We start from the raw sequence: 16,279 nt of genomic DNA on the forward strand, positions 1-16,279 counted from the left end.
AACATTGGGAAAAAAAAAAAAAACATGTGGAGCAACCATGGGGCTAGTAATTTGGCAAGTTTCTTATAATATAGCCCTGAAAAGCCATCTGGTCCCGGGGCCTTTGAGGGCTTGAGTTCCTTGATGGCCTGTGACACCTCCTCAATAGAGAAATCCGCGCCCATGGCCTCCTCTACTTCCGTCAATCTCCCTAGCTGTGAGCTGGCTAAGAAATCTCTCAGCAACTCGCTGGTTTTAACATTGTGTGCCACTTTCTCTCCATTATACAATGTTTCGTAGAATGAACCAAATTCCTCCCCTATTTTCTTAGGGTTGGTCGTGGGGGTGCCTGATTTTAAGCGTATAGCTTGGATGTTAAACTTCGCTTGCCTATCTCTGAGCGCCCTGGCCAGCATAGTATCCGGCCTCTCTGCTTTTTCGTAAAATTTCCTACTCAGTGAATTATCTGCCCTGGAGGTCAGCAGCATATTCAATTCAATTTTGGTATCCTTCAATTCTTATAGTGTTTGAGAGTCTGGATTGCGCTTATGTTTTGATGTGAGGGAATGTAATTCCGTTTGAAGCTCAACAATTTTGGAGTCTCGTTCTCGTTTTCTCCCAGCTGTGGTGCTGATCAATATGCCCCTCAGCGTCGCTTTGTGAGCCTCCCATAATACAAACTGGGAATCCACAGAGCCCGTGTTTGTGTGGAAGAATTGGTCAATTTCATTGCCTATAGCCTCACAAATCTCGGGGACTTTTAGGATTGATTCGTTGAGCTTCCAGTTCGCCCCAGGTCTGCCCGTTCGGATGTGTTCGCACCTTAGCTCTATCGGTGCAAGGTCAGACCATGAAATGTCATGGATCCCGGCTTGGGAAACCAAAGGGACCAGTTGGCAGGAGACAAAAAAGTAATCGATTCTGCTGTAGGAGCCATGGGGGTGGGAATAGAACGTATAGTCCCTAACCGTCGGGTGTAGTTCCCTCCATATGTCAGTCAATTGGTTGGCTTTGAGGCCCTTGCGTAAAGAGGTCATCGTTTTTTTTGATGACTATTAAAGCCCTTTACGTTATGTGATAATAAGGTCAACGCCATCTTTTATTGTGTAAAAAGTGTAGCAGACTAAAGTTTGATGACTCACCCGATCTGTCTTTCTTCTTACCCAGCTGACGTATGTCCTTGGGGCGTCCGTCCCCCACGACTCCCGCTTCCCGCACGGGTCGACGCCCTACCCCTCCATGGTAGGGAGGGGTGGACAGGGAGAGGGTGACCGTACAAGGGGAAACACATAGGGGGTAAAACAAAATACCAAACATAAATTAAACGGTTATAATAAAAAATAATACAATAAAGTTGGAGCGCAGAGAGAAAAGGGGGGTGTTAGACAAAATCACTTTAATGGGTAAAATAACATTTAAAACTTACAATTAGTAAAGCTGCATCGCCCATGGGGTTCCCAAGCCTGTCCTCACTAACACTGCCTCCCTCGGCAGTGTCCTACTGCGAGTCGCTGCCCTGCTACAACCCGGAAGTAGAAGTCCAATACAGGGCTCTCTCGCGAGATCACTACTCAGGAAGTGCTGGCTCTGGCTGGATAATAGAAATGAACCCCCGATAGGCTATAGGTACCACTCTCCAAGATCGCGCGAAACGCGTTGAGGGGTTGCATAGAATATAGGGTACACACTCGGTCTTGGAGAGTGGTACCTATAGCCTATCGGGGGTTCATTTCTATTATCCAGCCAGAGCCAGCACTTCCTGAGTAGTGATCTCGCGAGAGAGCCCTGTATTGGACTTCTACTTCCGGGTTGTAGCAGGGCAGCGACTCGCAGTAGGACACTGCCGAGGGAGGCAGTGTTAGTGAGGACAGGCTTGGGAACCCCATGGGCGATGCAGCTTTACTAATTGTAAGTTTTAAATGTTATTTTACCCATTAAAGTGATTTTGTCTAACACCCCCCTTTTCTCTCTGCGCTCCAACTTTATTGTATTTCTGACTGTTGTCCCGGGTGATCGCCGGAGGATTTGGGAGCTGCGGGGGAGAGGTGGATAAACAGAGATATCCAGGAGAGGACAGACGAGCGCAGTCTCCTTTTCTGCTGGATAATAAAAAATAACAAATGAAAAACCAGAGCACGACTCGGGATCCCCAGAGTGCGACTCTGACGCCCAAAGGCTAGGTCAATATGCCTGGCCTTTGGAGACGGCCGACCCTCCCTTCTGGGAGCTGACCCCCCTGGGACTTGTTTATGGCCCTGACTCATCAGGGACCTATGCGAGGAACGCATGCACGACGCCGGGAGCGAATCCCACCGGCGCGTGTCTGTCACTTAACAAAAACTTAAACTTCAGTGATTTTTTTAAAACTTAAACTTCTTAGCGAACTACGTACAGCACTAACTTATTTATTATGTTTGAATACCCTACTTTATATACATCTTAACCATAAACATTGTCCTTCTAGCATGTGTGCGTGACTATATACCTGATAAACTATTACCTACTTACTTCAGCCTGGGGGCTACCTACATTAGCATGCTATCTATTACCCATTACAGACTACTTGTTGATTATGCTTATTTTATTACTTATCTAACGTTACCTATTACATATCTAATACTTAACTCTTGCCTAGTATATGTGTTACATGCCTAAGCAGGTATATAACTCCCGTTAATGCCCATCATATAACCTATAACTTATATCATATAACTTATCTTCCCGTACAGGTCGAGCTTTGTTCACAAGATCTCTGAATCTCTTTCTTTAGCTATAGAACTATATAACTGTTAACTATACAACCTCTCCAGCTCTAATCCCCAATCCCCCATCAACTTCTAAAACGAATAAATGTACGCATGTTGACCCTTAACCTTTACCCTGTAACTGATCTAACTATATTTACTATATTAACTATAACTGTGTTCCAAACCGTGTGACCTTCATTGTCTCTTATTCCCTTCACTAGACCTTGGGGAGTCTGGCACAGGATCACCCGCACAATCTACTCTTCCCCGCCCCCCGGGACTCTCTCCCTCCTCCCATATGCATGGGGCATGACTGTCCAAAGCACGGTCCTCCTGCTCGTGTGGACTGTGGAGGGGTGGTGTGTATTTTGTGGGAGTCTTAGGCCTCGGTCCCGCTGCGCTCGGTGGCGCGGGCGGCCACATGCGAGTTCCCCACCAGCAGGGGAATCCTGCGGAGCCGGTCCCGGTCCCCCCTGGCTGCACAGCGCACTACACGCTGTGGCGCGTCAGCCGCTATGGGATACAAGAGAATGGTGTTCCCTAGCGTTGACGCGTCACGTGATGTGGCTGTGAGCCAATGGGGAGGGGAGGCGAGGCTTCGGGGAGCGGGGAGGAGTGTGGAGTGACAGCAGCGTGAGTGCCTGTCTGTGTGTGTGTGTGTGTGTGTGTGTGTGTGTGTGTGTGTGTGTGTGTGTGTGTATGTGTGTGCCTGAGTGCGTGAGTGCCTGCCTCTGTCTGTCTGTGTGTGTGTGTTGCTTTACTTACCTGAGCCATGGAGGGAGGGGGGGGGGGAGAGTAGCGGGTCCCTCCGCTCAAGCCACGCCCCCCCTCCTGCTCAAACCTCCCACTCCCGCCCACCTCCCGCTCCGGATCCCGCTCCCTACAGACCGCATATCGCGGTCTGTGTATGTCAGCGCCCCGCCTGTCTGCAGTGCGGGCGCTCTGACTCTGGGAGCGGGGCCTTAGTCTTAGGGAGTGCTCTTCTGTAATTCCATGTGTGGGCTGTACATAGTCTGTGTGTTTCCTATGTTAAGTATGTATGGGAGAGAGACCCCATGGCCCCCCATGTATGGAAGAGGGACCCCCATGCCCCCCCCCCCCGTGATCCCCTGTGTATTATCCCGATCATCGTCTCGGGTCTCCCTCCTCCGGGGCGGACACGCTGCGCGCAGGGTCCTCCAGGCAGCCAACCTTCCCTTCCTGCCTCCCAGAAGACTGCCCCTTTAAGGTGGTGAAAGGAAAATCCGTTATTTCCTCCCCTGGCTTCAGAACCAAAAGGAACCTATTCTCTGCAGAGCAAAACTGAAGCCAAACTGAAGGAAAATCCGTTATTTCCTTCCCCTGGCTTCAGAACCAAAAGGAACCTATTCTCCGCAAAGAAAACTGAAGCCTTGTGACCGGACACACTATCTGCACCTGTTTGCAGCAGACTTCCCAGGAAGCTTCACGCCCTGCAACTGTTATCTCCGGTCTTCGGTGAACTTTTCAGGCCTGGGAGACGAACAAAATGAAACGTAACGCACGCCAGGTTTCAAATCCTTTGTCTCAATTTATTACTCATAGGGTAATGGTTTTTATACAGAATAAAAAAAGATATTGGTTAGAGGCGTAACATAGGCGTGTCCTGGGCGTATACTAGGTGTGTCTTGGGCGTAGCTTTGATTAGAGGCGTGATTTAGGGGCAGGACATATTAGTGGCGTGACTTTTGAGACGTGTCTTTTTTCAATAAAAGCAATTGTCTAAATACATAGCTTATTCATTGTCTGTTATCAAAAGAGACCTTGAGTCTTAGCAACTATATTTCACTACCTTGCTTCTTGCAGAGAACTATTCTATTATATTCTACTAAAACACCAGGAAATTGACCTTACAAAAGTATCTAGTAGTATCCTGGCCAGGAAGAATGAAATGCAATTTAGCAGAGAAACTGAGTGCATTTATGAATTATATTTCAGCAAAAAGGCTGACTACAGAATCTTAACTAGTTATGACCATACAAAATGGAAGCTTAACATGAGTGCAGACTCTGGCCTGACATACTGGTCCTAACAGGTGGTAACTCCAGCGCGGGCCAGTCGGACCTCTCGCGAGAGGATGACGTGACTCTGTCCCATCAAGATGACGCCACTCCCTCTGCACGCGAAAGGCAGAGCAGTTCCCGCTCTGCTCGGGGAAGGAGCAGGACAAGATGTCCGTCGTCTCCAAGTAGTGTGCGGATTAGCTCCTCACCCGGGGCCCCGTTTCAGCCTCTTGCACATCAGGGGCAGGTCCACTTGGGTCTCGGCAAAACAGTAAGAAGTTCAGAGGGCGAAAGAGGGGACTGGGAGCACACAGGTAGTCATGCATAGCTAGTAACTGCGCCACCGCTGGATCATCTTCTTTGGAAGTGGCAAGGCACAGCTCTCAGGAGGAGGACATCAGTTGGGGTTCGCCGCTGTTCCCTCTCCCGCCTCGCGTCGGTTGGCCCCCACCTTGCTCCATGTCGGAATGGGCGATCTCTCCTCTCCTGCTGACCGGGGGGGATCTCTGAGCCTCCCCACCTGCGCCTAGTTTGCTCAGAAAGTCATCACCCTCCTCCAGCTTCCTCAAGGTATGTGCCACCCCATTTTCCAGCACCATTAGTGCACAGGGGAAGAGCCATCTGTATTTTATCTTTTGGTCTCAACACCGTAGTTATTGGTGCCAGAGTTCTTCTTTTGGCGAGGCTGACCGGGGAGATGTCCTGAAAGATTTGGAATTGTATCTGTTCATATTCCATATTTTTAGTGTCTCTTGAGATCCTGCAAATCTCTTCTTTTGTTCTGTAGTGGTGGAATCTCATAATTATATCCCTCGGGGGGGTCTCCGCTTTGCGGTCTCCCCCTAAGTGCTTGGTGGCATCTATCCAGAAGAAGTTCATTGTTTGGCTTACCTGGGAATAGATGCTCCAGCCATTGTTTTGTGAATTCCTCTGGGTCAGAGACAGACTCAGGCACTCCTCTCAGGCGTACATTGCTTCTCCTGTCCCTGTTTTCAGCATCCTCAATTTTATCTTCCAAGGATCCGACTTGTGCAGAAAGTGTAGCCACCGTTTTCTGTGTCTGTGCCAATTCCGTGGTAGTCTCATCAGCTTTAGTTTCCAAAGCATCCGTCCGCTCTCCCAATGCGTCCAGGTCTTTCCTTATGGCCCATAGTTCAGTTATAAAAAAACTTCTTCATTTGGGCACAGAACTCGGTGAGGTCTTTGCGCCTCACTATCTCCTGATCCCCTGGCTCTGTTTCTGGGGCGTCTGATTGTGCGGGCTGTGCGGGGGACTCCATCTTATCTGCCGGTGCTGCATGTGCTGCTTCTCCTCTTGTGGAATATGTAGACCCAGGTTGTGTTTTTCTGCGAGTTACTTTGTTCGTCGCCAGCACCGTATGTTCAGTGAAGTTGTGCGCTGTGATATTCGCGCTGCTACTGACGTTATTTGATTATTTAGTGCCAGTGAGAGTGGAGCTCAGAGACAAAGCTTCCACTCGCCTCACCGTCGCGCAGGCGCCTCCATGCATACACTCTCTAGTATTAATGACATTTGTCGTTGGGAGATCGGTTGTCTCCAAACAATGTGATGCGCTAATATACCATCACTGTGGTTAGTAGAGGTATAACGTGCTTGTTCGCCTAGCGTACCCATCATACATGTATCTGATCGGTTGAATTCACTCCGTGTAGGTGGAACTGCAGGCGCGTGGTTTGGGATACGCAGGCAGGGTTTTAACCAAGTCCTGCAGATCGAAATCCACATATTCGGAGATGTCGGCGGTAATGGAGTTGTTGGCTGAAATTATGGGCCTGCCGCAGGGAATTCAATAGATTTTTTTGTGCATTTTCGGGATATGATAAAATATCAGGATTTTGGGATAAGTTATGAACAAAAAATTGAATTCAGCTTGATTAAACCCCCTTCCCTTTTTGCCCCTTCCAAACACGCCTTAACATTTCTCACTGAAAGTCCCCGAATGATCTTTTCATAATTGTCCGAGTCTTTATCTGAGAGGAGTCTTCGTTGCCTCGATGAGGTAACCCTCCTATTTTGGATAACTTGCCCCCTCCCTTATCTGCCTGAAGTATTATGAGGTTGATGTTATCCCCAATGACAGTATTCTGATAACACCCTCATTGTCCTGTAATAGTTGTATTAAATCTCCCAAAACTGTAATCTCATCTTATCCCATTTCTTCACATTCTCTCAGGATATGTTTGTGTTCCCAGATACATTGCCGCCTCCCATAATATTAGTATTATTATTATTATATAACAGACCTAGATCGCTAATAGCTTTTTATTTCTCTAGTTTCAGAAAGTGTCTCTTTAATGTCTTTACCGACAAATGTCGGCAGGTCCACATACAATTGGAACAGCTGGTTCGTAGATGGGAAAAGACCATGCTTTTCTTAAAAGGGAACATTGCTGTGATACCCGATGAGCAGAGAGGTTATAAATGATCTCTTAACGTGCTGTCGTATGGGGTTTGTTTCTTTGCAAGTGGATTTCCCCCTTCCTCTCCTCCTCCTTTCCCCCTTCCTCTCCTCCTCCTTTCCCCCTTCCTCTCCTCCTCCTTTCCCCCTTCCTCTCCTCCTCCTTTCCCCCTTCCTCTCCTCCTCCTTTCCCCCTTCCGCTCCTCCTCCTTTCCCCCTTGCTCTCCTCCTCCTTTCCCCCTTCCTCTCCTCCTCCTTCCCCCTTCTCCCAGTGTCTCTTTCCCTTCCATTGATGGACTTGTCATTAGGTTTCTGTACGATGGGATTCTCACGGGTTCCCTCATTGTCCCTTGAAAAAACGGGGGATGTGGGAAGGAGGGGAATCCCTCTGGGGGGCCGCCTCTCTGGGGGGCCGCCTCTCTGGGGGGCCGCCTCTCTGGGGGGCCGCCTCTCTGGGGGGCCGGCTCTCTGGGGAGCCGCCTCTCTAGGGGGCCGCCTTTGTGTGACTCGTGTGGTCTCATATGAAAGCAGTCCTGAGGTGAAGTAAACTTTCGGGGTACGCCGCTCTCTCCAGTGTTACCGGCGTGAGCCAGCGCCACCGTGCAGCTAGTTAGCCGTTCCGAACCCCCAGAGATTGGAGGGGGCAGTGCTCCTAAAAAACGGGGGGTGTGGGAAGGAGGGGAATCCGCGTGAAAGTCTGCCAACTTCAAATTTGTTATACCGCCTATTTTGGAAGTCTCTTCTTCCTCAATCCCTTTTCTCATATCTTCTCCTATCTTTATAGTTCAGTTTTCCTTAGTTTCTTCTTCCATGGTCTTTATGCTCATCTCTAGTAATTCCTAAAGTCCCTTAGGGCTGTTATATACAGGATGTGCGTGCGTGTGCGTGCGTGCGTGCGTGTGCGTGTGTGCGTGCGTGTGTGCGTGCGTGTGTGCGCGTGCGTGCGCGTGCGTGCGTGCGCGTGCGTGTGTGTGTGTGTGTGCGTGCGTGTGCGTGCGTGTGTGCGGTGAAAGGAAGTGCTAGATGAGATTTTTTTTTTTTTTAAGAAAAAAAAACTTTAATAAATATTTTTTTTTTTTTTAACTTCTTCAATCATTCACACACAAACGCACACACACACGCATACACACACATACATACATTTGAGCGCACGATTCTGCTGGCTGTCGCTTTCATTCTTTCCCAACATTGGTGTTTTTTATTCTATTCCCCTGTTCATCAAGTTTATGATCTATTCTAGCTCTATAGAACTTCTGATGTTTGATATTGGTAATTTCTTGTTCAAATTTGTCCAGATTAGATGATAACACCAGATCCAATTCTCCTAATGGTTTATCTTCTCTAAATGCTGACATGAGTAATTGTAGCTCATTCATCTTTAACTGGTTTTTAAATCCTTGGCTCTCTCTGTAATTAACAACTGCATCAGCTCAGACGAGCAATTGTCTATGATGTGGTCCATTGAGTAGTAAAATGATTTGTTTTCCGACCCATCGGTGGTTTCCTTTAAGATCCGCAGGCCACTTGGAATTCTCTCATTTTTGAGATTTCTCAAGACCCACCGTATCCTCACCGTATCCCCACCGTATCCCCACCGTATCCTCACCGTATCCCCACCGTATCCTCACCGTATCCCCACCGTATCCCCACCGTATCCTCACCGTATCCCCACCGTATCCTCACCGTATCCCCACCGTATCCTCACCGTATCCTCACCGTATCCCCACCGTATCCTCACCGTATCCCCACCGTATCCTCACCGTATCCCCACCGTATCCCCACCGTATCCTCACCGTATCCTCACCGTATCCTCACCGTATCCCCACCGTATCCCCACCGTATCCTCACCGTATCCTCACCGTATCCTCACCGTATCCCCACCGTATCCTCACCGTATCCCCACCGTATCCTCACCGTATCCCCACCGTATCCTCACCGTATCCCCACCGTATCCCCACCGTATCCCCACCGTATCTCACCGTATCCTCACCGTATCCCCACCGTATCCTCACCGTATCCCCACCGTATCCCCACCGTATCCTCACCGTATCCCCACCGTATCCCCACCGTATCCTCACCGTATCCCCACCGTATCCTCACCGTATCCCCACCGTATCCCACCGTATCCTCACCGTATCCTCACCGTATCCCCACCGTATCCCCACCGTATCCCCACCGTATCCTCACCGTATCCCCACCGTATCCTCACCGTATCCCCACCGTATCCTCACCGTATCCCCACCGTATCCTCACCGTATCCCCACCGTATCCTCACCGTATCCCCACCGTATCCCCACCGTATCCTCACCGTATCCCCACCGTATCCTCACCGTATCCCCACCGTATCCTCACCGTATCCCCACCGTATCCGTGCCTCAGGTTTAAACAATCTTTTACATTTGTTAAAACAAGCCTGGAGTCCACCACAGGATCCACTAGAGAAATACCTAGGGGTATTGGTGGCAGAGGTATGTGTGTAGAATAATTACTATATAAACAGTAACGTGAATCATATTTACAGCCGGGCTTGAGGGAAATATAGGAGTAGTGACATAACAGACCCTCACGGGGGGGGGGGGGGGAGAAAGGGGGCTAAGTGACCCATGAGCTCATGGATCGTTGATCCTCGTTTACCTGGGACTTGCTGCTTGGCTTGGTTTGCTCACGAACCTATGTGGCGCGGGCGCATTATCTTGGATGCGCGAGGTTAGTTTGGGTTCAACTGGGCCATGGTACCCCCCTGATCCCCTTTTGTATGCGTCACTGGGAAAACTTTCCTAACCTATATTAATTATATTGGTACAAAAATGAAGGAAAGGAGGAGCACACGGGAGACTTGATTTGAGTTTTGAGAAACTTAAATAAGGTGTTCCCAGCATCAGAGCTTTAGAACAGATAACGTTTCAGGACCAATGTGTCCCTTCCTCAGACCCAACACGGGACACATCGGTCCTGAAACGTTATCTGTACTAAAGCTCTGATGCGGTGAACACCTTATTTAAGTTTCTCAAAACTCAAATCAAGTCTCCCGTGTGCTCCTCCCTTCCTTCATTTTTGTGCCATTATCAGGTCCAGCCTTGAGACGCCGGGACCATTAGGAGGTAAGCACCAGAAGCAGAATTATACCTGCATGTCTTTATTAACAGTGGCGTGCCATTTATTTCTATGATTGCTCTTAATTATAGTGGTGTTAACAACAAGCTAACACTGTGATAAACATTTGCGATAAAAAATAAACTTAGGCCGCGCTTATAGTGCCGTCAATGGCGACACGACAGGTGACGTCACCCATCGCCACAGGCGAAAGTTATATTTTGCGCAGCGGCGCGGCTTTCTTGGCATTTGATTGGTTCAAGGGCCGTCACATGAGGCGGCAGCCCTTGAAAAATCCAATTTTGCCGGCTACCAGTTTTCGCGACGTCGCATTGTCGTCGTCGCGCTTACTATAAGCGCACATGGCGGCGGCAAAGCGTTTTGTTTTCAGGCGACGTCGCATTGCCGGCACTATAAGTGCAGCCTTTGGTTGGACTTCAGGAGTCCACTGAGCAACTTGCAACTGTTCATTTCTTATGATTCTGGAATCGGCCTTAAACCAATATGCATCTTGGAAGTGACTCTGAGCCCAGCCGGGGAGGCTTGTCCCTGTGACAGCAGCTTCTGCTGCTCTGAATGGGTTGGGTGGGTTCCAGGTGCCTGCCGTGAGTTTCCCTGAGATAGGCCGTTCTGTGTATAAATCTCTGTGTATTGTGCTTCTTCGATAGGCCGTTCTGTGTATAAATCTCTGTGTATTGTGCTTCTTCGATAGGCCGTTCTGTGTATAAATCTGTGTATTGTGCTTCTTCGATAGGCCGTTCTGTGTATAAATCTCTGTGTATTGTGCTTCTTCGATAGGCCGTTCTGTGTATAAATCTCTGTGTATTGTGCTTCTTCGATAGGCCGTTCTGTGTATAAATCTCTGTGTATTGTGCTTCTTCGATAGGCCGTTCTGTGTATAAATCTCTGTGTATTGTGCTTCTTCGATAGGCCGTTCTGTATATAAATCTCTGTGTATTGTGCTTCTTCGATAGGCCGTTCTGTGTATAAATCTCTGTGTATTGTGCTTCTTCGATAGGTCGTTCTGTGTATAAATCTCTGTGTATTGTGCCTCTTCGATAGGCCGTTCTGTGTATAAATCTCTGTGTATTGTGCTTCTTCGATAGGCCGTTCTGTATATAAATCTCTGTGTATTGTGCTTCTTCGATAGGCCGTTCTGTGTATAAATCTCTGTGTATTGTGCTTCTTCGATAGGCCGTTCTGTGTATAAATCTCTGTGTATTGTGCTTCTTCGATAGGCCGTTCTGTGTATAAATCTCTGTGTATTGTGCTTCTTCGATAGGTCGTTCTGTGTATAAATCTCTGTGTATTGTGCTTCTTCGATAGGCCGTTCTGTGTATAAATCTCTGTGTATTGTGCTTCTTCGATAGGCCGTTCTGTATATAAATCTCTGTGTATTGTGCTTCTTCGATAGGCCGTTCTGTGTATAAATCTCTGTGTATTGTGCTTCTTCGATAGGTCGTTCTGTATATAAATCTCTGTGTATTGTGCTTCTTCGATAGGCCGTTCTGTGTATAAATCTCTGTGTATTGTGCTTCTTCGATAGGCCGTTCTGTGTATAAATCTCTGTGTATTGTGCCTCTTCGATAGGCCGTTCTGTGTATAAATCTCTGTGTATTGTGCTTCTTCGATAGGCCGTTCTGTATATAAATCTCTGTGTATTGTGCTTCTTCGATAGGCCGTTCTGTGTATAAATCTCTGTGTATTGTGCCTCTTCGATAGGCCGTTCTGTGTATAAATCTCTGTGTATTGTGCCTCTTCGATAGGCCGTTCTGTGTATAAATCTCTGTGTATTGTGCTCTTCGATAGGCCGTTCTGTGTATAAATCTCTGTGTATTGTGCTTCTTCGATAGGCCGTTCTGTGTATAAATCTCTGTGTATTGTGCTTCTTCGATAGGCCGTTCTGTGTATAAATCTCTGTGTATTGTGCTTCTTCGATAGGCCGTTCTGTGTATAAATCTGTGTATTGTGCTCCTTCGATAGGCCGTTCTGTGTATAAATCTCTGTGTATTGTGCTTCTTCGATAGGCCGTTCTGTGTATAATCTCTGTGTATTGTGCTCTTCGATAGGCCGTTCTGTGTATAAATCTCTGTGTATTGTGCCTCTTCGATAGGCCGTTCTGTGTATAAATCTCTGTGTATTGTGCTTCTTCGATAGGCCGTTCTGTATATAAATCTCTGTGTATTGTGCTTCTTCGATAGGCCGTTCTGTGTATAAATCTCTGTGTATTGTGCTCTTCGATAGGCCGTTCTGTGTATAAATCTCTGTGTATTGTGCCTCTTCGATAGGCCGTTCTGTGTATAAATCTCTGTGTATTGTGCTTCTTCGATAGGCCGTTCTGTGTATAAATCTCTGTGTATTGTGCTTCTTCGATAGGCCGTTCTGTGTATAAATCTCTGTGTATTGTGCTTCTTCGATAGGCCGTTCTGTGTATAAATCTGTGTATTGTGCTCCTTCGATAGGCCGTTCTGTGGTATAAATCTCTGTGTATTGTGCTTCTTCGATAGGCCGTTCTGTGTATAAATCTCTGTGTATTGTGCTTCTTCGATAGGCCGTTCTGTGTATAAATCTCTGTGTATTGTGCTTCTTCGATAGCCGTTCTGTGTATAAATCTGTGTATTGTGCTCCTTCGATAGGCCGTTCTGTGTATAAATCTCTGTGTATTGTGCTTCTTCGATAGGCCGTTCTGTGTATAAATCTGTGTATTGTGCTCCTTCGATAGGCCGTTCTGTGTATAAATCTCTGTGTATTGTGCTTCTTCGATAGGCCGTTCTGTGTATAAATCTGTGTATTGTGCTTCTTCGATAGGCGTTCTGTGTATAAATCTCTGTGTATTGTGCTTCTTCGATAGGCCGTTCTGTGTATAAATCTGTGTATTGTGCTCCTTCGATAGGCCGTTCTGTGTATAAATCTCTGTGTATTGTGCTTCTTCGATAGGCCGTTCTGTGTATAAATCTGTGTATTGTGCTCCTTCGATAGGCCGTTCTGTGTATAAATCTCTGTGTATTGTGCTTCTTCGATAGGCCGTTCTGTGTATAAATCTGTGTATTGTGCTCCTTCGATAGGCCGTTCTGTGTATAAATCTCTGTGTATTGTGCTTCTTCGATAGGCCGTTCTGTGTATAAATTCTCTGTGTATTGTGCTTCTTCGATAGGGCCGTTCTGTGTATAAATCTGTGTATTGTGCTTCTTCGATAGGCCGTTCTGTGTATAAATCTCTGTGTATTGTGCTTCTTCGATAGGCCGTTCTGTGTATAAATCTCTGTGTATTGTGCTTCTTCGATAGGTCGTTAATAAGAAGCTCAGGAAGGTTCGGAATCCGGAGCTGAAGGAGAAGCTGGAACAGCTCATACAGAGAATGGTGAGAGAGGTCCCGAGGGGGGAGAGGGCGTGACGTGAGGCAGGGCTTGACAAGGGGGGGGGGGCGCGCAAGAGGGCAGGGCGTGACGAGGGAAGGGAAGAGGGCGGGGCGTGATGAGGGAAGGGAAGAGGGCGGGGCGTGACGAGGGAAGGGGAGAGGGCAGGTCGTGAAGAGGGAAGCCGTGATGAGGGAAGGGAAGAGGGCGTGACGAGGGAAGGGAAGAGGGAAGGGAAGAGGCGGGCGTGACGAGGGAAGGGAAGAGGGCGGGACGTGACGAGGAAGGGAAAAGGGCGGGGCGTGACGAGGGAAGGGAAGAGGGCAGGTCGTGACGAGGGAAGAGGGCGGGACGTGACGAGGGAAGGGAAGAGGGCGGGGCGTGACGAGGGAAGGGGAGAGGGCGGGGCGTGACGAGGGAAGGGAAAAGGGCGGGACGTGACGAGGGAAGGGAAAAGGGCGGGACGTGACGAGGGAAGTGGAAAAGGGCGGGACGTGACGAGGGAAGGGAAGAGGGCGGGACGTGACGAGGGAAGGGAAGAGGGCGGGCGTGACGAGGGAAGGGGAGAGGGCGGGGCGTGACGAGGGAAGGGGAGAGGGCGGGGCGTGACGAGGGAAGAGAAGAGGGCGGGACGTGACGAGGGAAGGGAAGAGGGCGGGACGTGACGAGGGAAGGGAAAAGGGCGGGACGTGACGAGGGAAGGGAAGAGGGCGAGGCGTGACGAGGGAAGGGGAGAGGGCGGGACGTGACGAGGGAAGGGAAGAGGGCGGGACGTGACGAGGGAAGGGAAGAGGGCGGGACGTGACGAGGGAAGGGAAGAGGGCGGGCGTGACGAGGGAAGGGAAGAGGGCGGGACGTGACGAGGGAAGAGAAAAGGGCGGGACGTGACGAGGGAAGAGAAAAGGGCGGGACGTGACGAGGGAAGGGAAGAGGGCGGGACGTGACGAGGGAAGGGAAGAGGGCGGGGCGTGACGAGGGAAGGGAAGAGGGCGAGGCGTGACGAGGGAAGGGAAGAGGGCGAGGCGTGACGAGGGAAGGAAGAGGGCGGTGCGTGACGAGGGAAGGGAAGAGGGCGGGGCGGGGCGTGACGAGGGAAGGGAAGAGGGCGGGACGTGACGAGGGAAGGGAAGAGGGCGGGGCGTGACGAGGGAAGGGAAGAGGGCGAGGCGTGACGAGGGAAGGGAAGAGGGCGAGGCGTGACGAGGGAAGGGAAGAGGGCGGGACGTGACGAGGGAAGGGAAGAGGGCGGGACGTGACGAGGGAAGGGAAGAGGGCGGGCGTGACGAGGGAAGGGAAGAGGGCGGGACGTGACGAGGGAAGAGAAAAGGGCGGGACGTGACGAGGGAAGGGAAAAGGGCGGGGCGTGACGAGGAAGGGAAAAGGGCGGGGCGTGACGAGGGAAGGGAAGAGGGCGGGACGTGACGAGGGAAGGGAAGAGGGCGGGGCGTGACGAGGGAAGGGAAGAGGGCGGGACGTGACGAGGGAAGGGAAAAGGGCGGGACGTGACGAGGAAGGGAAGAGGGCGGGACGTGACGAGGGAAGGGAAAAGGGTGGGACGTGACGAGGGAAGGGAAGAGGGCGGGGCGTGTCGAGGGAAGGGAAGAGGGCGGGGCGTGACGAGGGAAGGGGAAAGGGTGGGCGTGACGAGGGAAGGGAAGAGGGCGGGACGTGACGAGGGAAGGGAAAAGGGCGGGACGTGACGAGGGAAGGGAAGAGGGCGGGACGTGACGAGGGAAGAGGGCGGGACGTGACGAGGGAAGAGGGCGGGACGTGACGAGGGAAGGGAAGAGGGCGGGACGTGACGAGGGAAGAGGGCGGGACGTGACGAGGGAAGGGAAGAGGGCGGGCGGGCGTGACGAGGGAAGAGGGCGGGACGTGACGAGGGAAGAGGGCGGGACGTGACGAGTTAAGAGGGCGGGACGTGACGAGGGAAGGGAAGAGGGCGGGACGTGACGAGGGAAGAGGGCGGGACGTGACGAGGGAAGGGAAGAGGGCGGGACGTGACGAGGGAAGAGGGCGGGACGTGACGAGGGAAGGGAAGAGGGCGGGCGGGCGTGACGAGGGAAGGGAAGAGGGCGGGACGTGACGAGGGAAGAGGGCGGGACGTGACGAGTTAAGAGGGCGGGACGTGACGAGGGAAGGGGAGAGGGCAGGGCGGGGCGTGACGAGGGAAGGGGAGAGGGCGGGACGTGACGAGGGAAGAGGGCGGGACAGTGACGAGGGAAGGGAAAAGGGCGGGCGGGCGTGACGAGGGAAGGGAAGAGGGAAGCGTGACGAGGAAGGGAAGAGGGCGGGACGTGACGAGGGAAGGGAAGAGGGCAGGTCGTGACGAGGGAAGGGGAGAGGGCAGGGCGGGGCGTGACGAGGGAAGGGGAGAGGGCAGGTCGTGAAGAGGGAAGCGTGATGAGGAAGGGAAGAGGCGTGACGAGGGAAGGGAGAGGGCGGGGCGTGACGAGGGAAGGGAAGAGGGCGGGCGTGACGAGGGAAGGGAAGATTGCGGGGCGTGACGAGGGAAGGGAAAAGGGCGGGCGGGAAGAGGAAGGGAAGAGGGCGGGCGTGACGAGGGAAGGGAAGAGGGCGGGACGTGACGAGGGAAGAGGGCGGGACGTGACGAGGGAAGGGAAGAGGGCGGGGCGTGACGAGGGAAGGGAAGAGGGCGGGACG

General features: G+C 50.9%; 1 protein-coding gene across 2 annotated transcripts in view; it reads left to right on the top strand.

Annotated features, from left to right (window-relative positions):
• Window positions 1-16,279, top strand: part of RRP36 (ribosomal RNA processing 36) — a 150,857-nt gene that overhangs the window by 116,731 nt on the left and 17,847 nt on the right. For both annotated transcript variants that reach the window (XM_075598838.1, XM_075598839.1), the window contains exon 6: window positions 13,546-13,620. In XM_075598838.1, the coding sequence (XP_075454953.1) occupies window positions 13,546-13,620 (75 nt within the window). The remainder of the gene's footprint in view (window positions 1-13,545; window positions 13,621-16,279) is intronic.

This window comes from Ascaphus truei, chromosome 4 (assembly GCF_040206685.1).
Source record: "Ascaphus truei isolate aAscTru1 chromosome 4, aAscTru1.hap1, whole genome shotgun sequence".
Taxonomy (NCBI): Eukaryota; Metazoa; Chordata; class Amphibia; order Anura; family Ascaphidae; genus Ascaphus; species Ascaphus truei.